General features: G+C 37.1%; 1 protein-coding gene across 1 annotated transcript in view; it reads right to left on the bottom strand.

The window, feature by feature from the left end:
* Positions 1-734: 734 nt before the first annotated feature.
* The window catches only part of CLTC (clathrin heavy chain), a 78,269-nt gene continuing 67,614 nt past the window's right edge, over positions 735-11,389 (bottom strand). Inside the window, exons 29-32 of the mRNA XM_003795590.2 lie at positions 9,732-9,902; positions 9,137-9,358; positions 4,004-4,079; positions 735-1,810 (exon numbers count right to left, since the gene is read on the bottom strand). Coding sequence (XP_003795638.1) covers positions 1,686-1,810; positions 4,004-4,079; positions 9,137-9,358; positions 9,732-9,902 — 594 coding nt within the window. The 3' untranslated portion in view covers positions 735-1,685. The remainder of the gene's footprint in view (positions 1,811-4,003; positions 4,080-9,136; positions 9,359-9,731; positions 9,903-11,389) is intronic.

Genomic DNA, 11,389 nt, shown 5'->3' with positions numbered 1-11,389 from the left:
TATACAGCAGGCCAGGAATGGTGGCTCAGGCCTGTAATCCTAGCACTCTGGGAGGCCAAGGCAGGTGGATTGCCTAAGGTCAGGAGTTTGAGACCAGCCCAAGAAAGAGTCCTGTCTCTACTATAAAAAAGAAAAACTAGGTAGCACCTGTAGTCTCAGCTACTTGGGAGGCTGAGCAAAGGGCTTGAGCTCCACAGTTGGGAGGTTGCTGTGAGCTCTGACGCCATGGCACTCTACCCAGAGCAACAGAATGAGACTCGGTTTCAAAAAAAAAAAAAAGAGTTGTACAGCAATACAAGACTGGGCAAGGGGCTATATAACTTCTGAGGATTAAGGAAGAGATAGTGAAACGAACTTAAAAGTAGTAATATTCTCAGCCATAAGCAAGAGTTGAATTCACACTCATTTAAAAAAATCAACTTGAAATATCCATAGTTTAGGCACCTTAATTAGATGTTCAAATATATTTTACTTCAAGTTAAATTAACTTAACATCCACCATTTGCTCACTTAAATGAAATGCTTGTCACTTGGTTAAAATGTTGGAAATAGATGAAATGTAGCCCACTCTAATAGTGACTGGGCTTTAAACTGTATTGTACCTTATTAGCTATAAGATTATACATAATATAATACAGTTTCTTCATATGTACCAATTTTCATGCCCCTTTCATGGTTCCCTATATCATGCCTGAGTATCCAATATGAAACTTCCAAAACTATTGTTCTTTGGATTTGAGAGATATTTAATTAAAACTGCAATTCTACATGTTATTTCCACAGTCCAGTAATTTATTTTAAATTTGAGTAATTTCAAATTCCACAAAACAAAACTGAAGAACAGCAATATTTTGTTTGAATTTCTCTCTTCTGTACACTCAGTGATCTAAAACACCACAATATCCAACATACACAAACCTCAGGGAAGGGTTAGTACACACAAGATTGGAATCATGGTGCTCTTTGTTCCTGAATGGAATGGTCCCACACAAAAAGCACAGGATACAGCACAACGTAAGGGCACCTGTTACATATAAAGTGAGCAAAACACACTAGCATTTTCTCTATATGCGTAATGGGAAAACCTGCATAGGTTAGAGGACTTTTTATGCTCATTTAAAAATCAGGCTAGTTGTCTGTATGCATTTTTCAAATAATTTGGAGAGCACTGCAATCCAATGTAGGATACGCTGATTAGTGTTGTCTTTGTTGAAACTGACAGTCTTGCATGGTCATATACCAGTATTTTTGCTTTAGCTTTTCTTTGAATAAAAGAGATTTAAATGCATTTAGACAATACATATTAAGCTGTTTACATATGCTAAATTTAAGAGATTCAGTATTAGAGTTTCTTTTTTTCTTTAAACACTACAGAGTGCAAATCAGGTTCTTCACAACAGATTGAATATTAAGCAGTTCTTCAAAGAATGAGGGGTAAGAAAAAAAGCCAAAGTGAATAAAACATTGAAACTATTCCCCTTTGAAAATAAATTCTAAAATGATGTGGAATGTGAAATAATGTTTTAACGTAGGTGATCCAAGTTTATAGTTAGAAACAAAAAGTAGTCCTTCATGAAATAAAGGTTACAAGAACACGTTGCCTGTTTCCCTTGTTATAAACTGAGAAGTGGGTAGAGACGATGTTTCAGGATGAAAATAGGCGACTACAAGATCAGCTTTCCACCTCACATGCTGTACCCGAAACCAGGCTGAGGCTGTCCATAGGGTGGTGCAGTATAACCATAACCAAAAGGTGCCTGTGGAGGGACGGCAACACTGGGTCCTGCTGTCAGCATCAACTGGGGTTGACCTAAAGAAAACGAGAAGGGCAAGGGCAAGGAGGCAGGAGAAACTATTAGCATTGTTTCTAATCTCCCCTACTCTAGCAGCATAATCTTAACTTATAAATGTGTCAGAGCACTTTGGACTGTCACAATTTTGGCATGACTGTTTCTCTCTTAAGAAGAGTCCTGCCTAAAAATCCAACAGTGCAGGGCCAAGAGCCAGACATGTAGCATTTAAAGCATACTTGACGTGAGCAGGTCAGATTTCTGCCAACAAGCCTCTCACACGGTACCTACACATTACTTTTAGTGACACAGTAAATCAGCACATGAAAACTTTTTTTAAATGACATGTTTTAATATATAAATGAACTTTTAAAGTTAGATTGAAATTTCTGATTTAAATATATCTAATGAAACTTAATGAATTTCTAGCAAAGAATCCAGCACTAATTTAGAGACAATAATCAAAAATAAGACATATTCAAATAGGCATGAGGTATGAAATGCATTAGGTATGACATATATTTCAATGTACACCTGTCAAATACTATGTTGATACTCTTGGGTTTAAATACTTGTTGCCCACATACATAAATCATGCTACATTTGGAGAGAAAACATGTAACACCCCCAAAACAAATACTCCTCCAATCTCCCACTAAAATGTAAACCTAGGCTTGGCACCTGCAGCTCAGCTCCTGAGCTCAGCAGCTAGGGCACCAGCCATATACACTGAGGCTGGTAGGTTCAAACCTGGCCCAGGCCTGCCAAACAACTACTACTACAACAACAACAAAATAGCCGGGTGTTATGGCAGGTGCCTGTAGTCCCAGCTAATCAGGAGGCTGAGGCAAGTGAATCACTTAAGCCCAAGAGTTTGAGGTTGCTATAATGCCACAGCACTCTACCAAGGGCAAGATAGGGAGATTCTGTCTCAAAAAACAAAATTGTAAAACTAGTTTTCTTTTTCTTTTGAGATAGTCTTTGTTGCCCTCAGTAGAGAGCATCATAGCTCACAGCAACCTGAAACTCTTGGGCACAAGTGATCCTCTTGCCTCAGCCTCCCTAAGTAGCTGGGACTACAGGCACCCACCATAACACCCGGTTCTTTTTAGAGATGGGGATCTCACTCTTGCTCAGGCTGGTCTCGAAATTCTAAGCTCAGGCAATCCACCTACCTTGGCCTCCCAGAGTGCTAGAATACAGGTGTGAGCCACCACACCCAGCATAAACCTAGTTTTCTCCCAACGCAAGTAAACTCATGTCTTCTTTGCTATGGCTAACAACCAAAGTTGTCTTAAGCAAATTGCTTTTGGAAACAGTTTGAAAATATCCCTAACCTTGATACTGACATCTGTCTTGAAATTCCAAGCTTATTTTCAACTGCCCATTTAAGCACCCTAGAAGAAGCCAAGTTCAGTAGGTACCCCCGAATTATACCCACTCTGTTTCTGTTTCTGCTTACGACAACAATCTTGCTCTCATCTCCTAGAATCCACTCTTAAGTTTACCTTTACCAAAATATCCAGTTCCTTAAATTGCCAAATACTTTTTCTCTATAGTGAAAAGGAGACAATGCCATAATAAAAGTATGTATATTATTTTCTTCAGTAGCCTGAGATGTAATGGTCATATTTTTATGCTCCCCTCCAAAGAACACCTGGATATAGTGGTCTAACCTTTATACACCTTTTATTATTGTTCAGATGATTCTATTCAACAGGTATGAAATGGAAAAGGGAAATAATTCAGATATGCAGGTATAAGAAATTAAATTGCCTTAAATATTCACTTGAGAGTTTGAAGATCTCTCTCTGGAAAGTTCTCAAAAGGAAAAACTACCCAATTTTCTGCCCTGATTTGAATTAAAGTGAGGAAGTACTTTTTATGGCATACTAAAGCCTCCCCTGGCATACTGAATCACTTTTCACTCTTCAGAAAACTGAATTCATCAGTATTTCTTACTCTAACTTATAAGCAAGTAATCAGCCAGTGACCAGATGACAGGGAAATAATGTTATGATCTTAAACAACTTTGTAAAGTTTCCTTGCACTTAAGATTATTTTACTGAATAATGTCAATGCCTGCCCTTAACAGTGTTCTCAGAAAAGAATATGACAACGAAGGAGCATTCTTTAACTCAGGAAGCCTTTTTCCACTTTGGAAGCTTCTTATATTTCTATTTTGAGGTAGAATCTCTAAAGAAAGAAATTACCATAAACAATTGGTTGTGTCTCTGTTGCTTGTTCTTCTTCTTTTCTTAGCGATTCTGAAGCGTCTAATTTATCCACCTGGGAAAAAATAAGTTACCTTAATTAGTACCCCAAAAGTATTACAAACCTAGATTGTATGGCAGAAAGTGGAAAAGCCTTAGTATGTTAAATTCTGTCAAAATAAAACAGACTAGAAAGAACATTCTCAGGCCCCCTCAAGTTCAATGGCAATGTTCATACTTTAGTCAAGGTGGTTTTCAGCACTGTCATTATAAACCCTCAAGACAGAGGGATTTATAAATGCCATAAAAGCTCAGGCCAGGCTAAAACTGGGCATGCTAGGATGCAGCCTGAGGGAGGGAAGGAACCACTTTTGCAAGTGAAGTTTAAAACCTATCAACCATGGTAGTGAACTCATAAACTGGCCAGACTTCCCTCCCCAGAAGAAATGGTATTCAAAAAAGTAAAACGAGTCCAATGACAAGTACTTGTGCAGAGTAAACTATTTTTGCCAATTGTGTACTACTACTAATATTGGTTACAAGTGCAGACTGAAGTTTAAAATTCAGTTGGCTCCACATTCCATCCTTTTGTAGAAAGACAAGCTGTATGTTTTAATGCTAAGTGGCTCTACTTTCAAAGAAATATTTGGGAAAGCTCAATTTTTCCAACTTCTTTGAGAAAGAAAATTGTTGCTACTCTGAATCAAAGTGTATAGTGTCAGATAAATAATTCTTTAGGAGTCCAAATGTATTAGTGAAAGAATGTAGTGAGAATGCCTAGATCCTTCCACTAACCAGTTTTGTGACCTTGGCAAACCATTGCACTGGTCCTCCATTTCCTTCTTTATAGATCGAGAAAGTTGAATGAAATGATCTGCCAAGTTTCTTCTATGGCTAATATGATTGATTCTGTGAATTCTGTGAAGATTCAGAGAAAATTGACATTATGGCCCTGGGTTAGGGAATCTCCTTCACCATGCAACTTCCATGGCCTTTTATACTATACTGTATTTGTTTTTGTAAATGTATTTAAAAATTGGTATCTCAACCAAAGCCTTATAATTAATTGGCTTAACATTATATTCTAAGTAAAATTAAATTTCATGTCTCAATGCAACCTATTACTAGTGGTTTTCATAAATGTGCTGGGTGAGATTGGGGGGCAAAGTGCAGGGAAGAACATTTTATGAATGTTCTTTGAAAAGACAAATGGTGGAAAAAATCACTCACGAAAAAAGACATCCAGACTTCAGAGAAAAAGCTGTAAAGATCTAGTCCTAACAAGGTTAAAGTGGCACCTCATTTCCATGTGAAATATTAGTCTTCACATAGGCCATTAAGTTAGGACAATGTTTTGTACTTATTTTAATTGTTTCATGTTAAATACTATAAATATGGGTCTAATCCAACTTTGTCAGGGAACTCAAAGTTTGTAAAAAATAAGCCTAAATAGACTCTGGATTTGTGTAGATGAAATGTGCTGATGTGCTTTTTCTACCCTAGGAAGATGGATTTGCTTTTGTACACTATTATCCTTTTTTTTTTGAGACAGAGCCTCAAGCTGTTGCCTTGGGTAGAGTGCTGTGGCATCACAGCTTATAGCAACCTCTAACTCCTGGGCTTAAGTGATTCTCTTGCCTTGCCTCAGCCTCTCAAGGAGCTGGGACTATAGGTGCCTGCCACAACACCCAGCTATTTTTTGGTTGCAGTTGTCACTGTTGTTTGGCAGGCCTGGGCTGGATTTGAACCCACCAGCTCTGGTGTATGAGGCTGGTGCCTTAGCCACTTGAGCTATAGGCACTGAGCCTATTATCCTATTTTATAGCCATAATTGTGTTATAAATTATGCTAACATCAGAGATTATTATGGAATATATAAATACTATGTAAAATACCCACTGTTTGGCATCCAAACTTAGCAACAAAAATGATTACATCTATAGAATTTAAAGCACAGTTCTGTGCTACCAAGGGTCAGATGGAGTTTTGCTAACTAATCAGTATCGAAGAGTGAGCTAAAGAAGTTATATAGAAAAATACATGGATGCCTGTACATAATAGCTTATACAAAGAAAAATGAAACAACCAAAAAGCCACCACTGTATAATACACTTCCATACTTTCAAAGAAAAGAATCTAAAGTGAATACGTGTTTAAAAGTTATGTCTGAATCAGATGTTAAACCTGAAAATCCTATTACAGAAATACATGGAAGACTTAGAAGAGCTAGGAATATCACAATGTCCAGGCATAGACATAGGCAGGTTTGGCATAGGGAAAAATTAAAAATTCTGAAGGAACAGCATCAAGCTAAGCAAAAAAATTTTGATTTTTCTATATAATGGGACAGCCTCTGGCATGGAAACACCCAATTTTTATTTCTACTGACCCAATTTAGGTTGCTCAAAAAAGAAAAGCAGAGAAGGCTTTTATGAACACAAGCTTTTGTTAAGAGCTGTAACAAAAGTTTCTGATCCTTGGATTTAAAAAGAATGAGAGGTAAGTATGTCACTGAATTCAGCTCCATCTGTACTACTGAAAATTCACTAAAATGTAAAAGGCTTTTCCACAAAGACTGCAATATGCTGCAGAGGAAAAGTTAACATGCAGTCAGTTATTTTGGTGTATGTGTGCATGAAAAAAAGGCAAAAGTACTGAAGCAAGAAGTGAGATCTGAAGATGACTGTTGCTATACAGGCTCTCAAGAAACACACACAGCCCACAGCAATGCTCTAAGAGTTTCAAAAGTAGTATGATGTAATTGCAATGACTGTTGTACATGCTTGATTTGAAACAATGCATAACACCGCAGTTCAATTACCTGTTTTTCACACACACGCTTTCTAACTGCCTTGCCTACTAGCTGCTGAAGGGTCTCACACACAATGCATTTTACTCAGGTTTGCCCTAAGTTCCAGTGGTGACTCCAGTTTGGTTCAATGTAATCCTTAAGGCTTTGTCCCCTACACAAATTCTTTTAAATTTGTTTCAACTCTCCTCTACCTTCCACCATTTTCTAAGAACAATTTGATAACATACACATTTCTAAGTTTGTTCCATTTATGTTGGGTTGGAGACAAGCCAATGAAGAAAGCAGCGGCCACGAGGTGCTTAAATTTGACCTTCTTAGACAAGCCAACTGATCAATAAGAGCAACTTTTGGTAGTTTCAGAGGTGTACAATTATTACAGAAAGTAGAAGTTAATATTGCTTCATTGTAAACAAATAATCCATGTTGCTCAGCAACAATTATAGCAAGCTTGGCTCTCATGATTCAAAAGGTTTTGATTCCTCTTAAAAATGGACTAGCACCATAAGAACTGGACACCTGGAGAAACATGAGGAAAGTCTCTTCGGAAGCAGCTAGTATCTCTTGTATCTACTTTGAGCAAAAAATTAGTAAGAATCAAGAGATCAGAAACTGGATCACAGTCCTTCGATAACAAAAAAAACCCCAAAAGTCTTTTAGGGCATATATATACATATATAAATTCAACAACTGTCAGGCAAACTCACAAAATAAAACCAGAGGCTGTTTTAATTTATTTCAAGTATTAAGAAAGTCCTATTATGGTCCAGATACCCTGACAGGGAAGAGAAATTTCCTGATACTTTGGAATTAATATGGAAACTCACCATGCTCAGTTTTTTAATAATATATTTAAGAGAGACTGTGAACCAACTACTGATTAGCCTCCTGCCCTTCCTAAAGCCTATTAGCCGATTAGTAGCAAACATCTACTAATGTCCTACAGCTCTATTATAGTTATGTTTCAAGGGACTTGCAGAGGCTTTAGTGAAAATTTATTGGGGGGAAAAAGCAGCAGCAGCAGTGTAGAAAAGGAAGGAAAAAAATCATGCAAATTCCTTAGACTTAGTCCTCCAGACTTAAAGATGGAAAAGAATCAACTTTCACCTTTTCCTTTATTGCATCAACCTGCAAAGGAATTCAGAAGGTGCAGCTTAGAAAAAAATCAAATTCCATATTGAGCATAAAAAGGTAGAATCAGCAACAAAGGTTTAGGGGAGAAACATCTAATACTAAAAAAGATATGAGAGAAGTGAAAATAAAGGGCATACTGGAAGCAAAATTTAGAATTTTTTTTAACTTCAAAGCTTACTGCAGAAGAATTTATGCTACAGTCAGTGTGAAAGAAAGCAGCTCAATAACTAGTAAAATATATAGCACTTAGGTTAACAGCAGCTTAGAGCCAAGTCTCCCAAGTTGGCATTATGCATTAAGAAAAGATGCTACTCTCATCTATTGCTAAGATAAGGCAACTGTTTTTTCTTTTACACTGAACTTTACATATAGAAAGGGTTAATTCTTTAAAAATTTTAAGTAAACACAATGGTATCTAATTAGGTGATATCCTAAGGAAAAATTTGGTATCCCTGGGGATTGTTAGTAGTGCTTTTTCCTCCCCTTTATTCAGGCAGGCTAAAGAGATCAGATGTGAGACTCTGATTTTAAGCATGTCTTGCTTTGACAAAACGGATCCTTGATAACCATTTTAAAATGTACAGGGAGAAAGCTAGTAACTGCTGAGAATATGGCAAATAAAAAATATTCTGACATCAACATGAACAAGGGACACTAAGACAAAGAGTGAATTTTATAAGGTAATTATGCCCCAGCTTGTTTAATGTGTTTTTAGGAAACATGGTTGTTAATCTCCTATAATATTTTTAAATTAGGGGTTAGATTTTTGAAAAATTATGAAGATTAATAAAATGTTAATACACATGCGGCTTTCCCAGGGGAAATAGGCATAGACATAATTGAAGTCAGGAATCAACCCAATAAAAGGAAATCTACAGTACTAGTTATGAACATCTGAGTTATAGGAATTTTGAGAAAGATGCTATTTTGAAAACAAAATTTATCAAATATTTAAAAAAAACAGATTATTCATCCTCAGAAATACACTGAGGGTAAACACTATGACAAGCTGTGTTTATATTCCCTTTCTAATTAATTAAAAAAAAAATTCTAGAGATCAAGAATATTTTTTATGATCAACTGGATAACTTTTATTAGAGAAAAAATATTTTTAAAAACCTTTGCATGTAGAATTCTACATATCTGCATGGTAAGTATCTGAGTGAATACACTCACAAGGAGTACATTACCTTTGTCAAGTATTCCTTCATGACCTGGATGAAATAGGGCATGGCAAAATCCATGATATTGTGCCTCCATGCAGTTTCCAAGACAACATCAGGCCTTAAAAGATCGTAACAGGTAAAAAGGCAAGCTCCAAAGCACTCTCTTTTTTCTTCCTGCAAAAACCACTGCAAGAGTTCTTCAGCCAACTCAGTATCTTTAGATTCAGAGGCATACTGCATTGCATCCTAGTCAAAGGAAACAGTGAAGGTCAAGCATATTAAACGTGAACATGGGAAACTGGTAAACCAAGTACTATACACCGGAAGCTTTCCAAAAACGTAAATGTGCATTTCCAAGGGGGGGGAAATGCCTCTTACTTATATAATTAATATTTTGAAAGAAAAGGACAGGCTTTTCTTAAACAGTAAGTTCAACCTTAATGTAAGTCCCTAGAATTAATAAATCTACTGACTTAACTGCCATTGTCAGCTCTCTTCACATGGGAGCTTAAAGTCAACTCTCACATTCACAAAATTAATACTTTTATAGAATATAATCACTTGAAATAAATCATTTTAGGTTTGGTTTAACAGCCCTGCCCCCACCAACTTTATCAACCTTGTAAAGGCTGTCTTTCTTGCACAGCTCAACACTCTGTTTCCAGCGATTGTTTCCTTTGAAGAGATAAGCAGCAATTCTTCTGAACTCAATAAGTTCATGTTTTTCCAAACGCTGAGCAAGTGAGATATTATCAAAGTTGTCATAAGCATCTATTGATGTTCGTAGAGCCTTAAAAGAAATAAAATAACACAACATAAGGGTATATGGCAGACATCTTGAGTGTGGGACACAACTATAGGGGGGACTCTACCTAAGAAATGCAAACATTGTAACCTAGTTGTTTCTACCCCCACATTAATCTTAAATAAAACAAAGCCACCTACCAAATGCCAAATCAGTGTTCCACTTCTTGACCAATGAGCTCATTAGATGGTAACATGTAATGACAGTCTAGATCAAGCATCAAACTATGTAGTTATAATCTGTACGTGTCAAGTTTCTTCAATCTAATTATATGATAATGATGTCCTCTAAGGTATACTGTTAGTTTTCCTAAGATAAAATTTTGTCCAAGGTTTTCAGTATCAAGGACTAACTTGAATAGTTATGAAATTGAAAGGACTTATTTATTTACTTATTTTGAGATGGACTCTTTGTCATCCTTAGTAAAGTGCCCTGGCATCACAGCTCACAGCAACCTCAAACTCTTGGGGGCTCAAGGGATCCTCAGCCTCCTGAGTAGCTGGGACTATAGGCACTCACCACAATGCCTAGCTATTTTTACAGACAGGGTCTTTATCTAGCTCAGGTTCTTGAACTCCAGAGCTCAGGCAATCCACCAGCCTCGGCGTCCCAGAGTAGTAGGATTATAGGCTTGAGCCATTACGCCCAGCCTGAAATTAAAAGGGTTAATAATTTGGAGAGTAAGATTTTATGCTCAAGGGAAATTCCTAGTACAACTCAGCATGATATTCAGCAGTACAGATAAGCATGGGCTAAATAAGTCTAACAGAAAATCTTGCTGATAGCAAGGGAAAAAAGGAAACTAGCAAAATCCTTCATAAGAGAAAGTTTATCAAAAAATAAATATTAATTAGGTATTGTGAAGAAAAATAGTGAATAAATACAGTTAATATAGGTTAATACAGTTAAATAAAGTTTAATAGACTAGGTAAGAGATTACAGATTTCTTTGGTCTTAAATATAATCCAATGTTAGCAATAAAGTAACTGCAGCTTTTTTGTTTTGCTTTTTAGAGATAGAGTCTCGCTACATTGCCCAGGCTACATTTGAACTCCTGGGCTCAAGCAGTCTTCCAGCCTCAGCCTTCGCAAGTAGCTGAGACTACAAGCATGTGCCCAGCTCCCATTCCTTTTTTTCTAGAGCAGTACTTTATATAAGATCTAAGTAAAATTCTGAAAACATAGCACTTATTTGTTGGGGTCCCGCCTGGGGGGCAGTGTCCTTTAAGACCTGTGGAACTGGTAGCGATTCGACTGAAAAAAAGTGAAGTTAGAAGCAGCGAGATAAAGAGACAGGACACATGGCTGGGCGCCTGTAGCTTAGTGGTTATGGTGCCAGCCACATGCTTCAGGGCTGGTAAGTTTGAACCTGGCCCTGGACTGCTAAACAAACAAAAAAAAGTGAAAAAAGGCAGCAGCGCCTGTGGCTCAAAGGAGTAGGGTGCTGGCCCCATACCCTGGAGGTGGCGGGTT

This window comes from Otolemur garnettii, unplaced genomic scaffold, assembly GCF_000181295.1.
Source record: "Otolemur garnettii isolate 467f Iridium unplaced genomic scaffold, OtoGar3 scaffold00094, whole genome shotgun sequence".
NCBI classification, from domain to species: domain Eukaryota; kingdom Metazoa; phylum Chordata; class Mammalia; order Primates; family Galagidae; genus Otolemur; species Otolemur garnettii.
The sequence above is the reverse complement of the archived record's forward strand: the minus strand, read 5'-3'. Positions and strand labels throughout refer to the sequence as shown.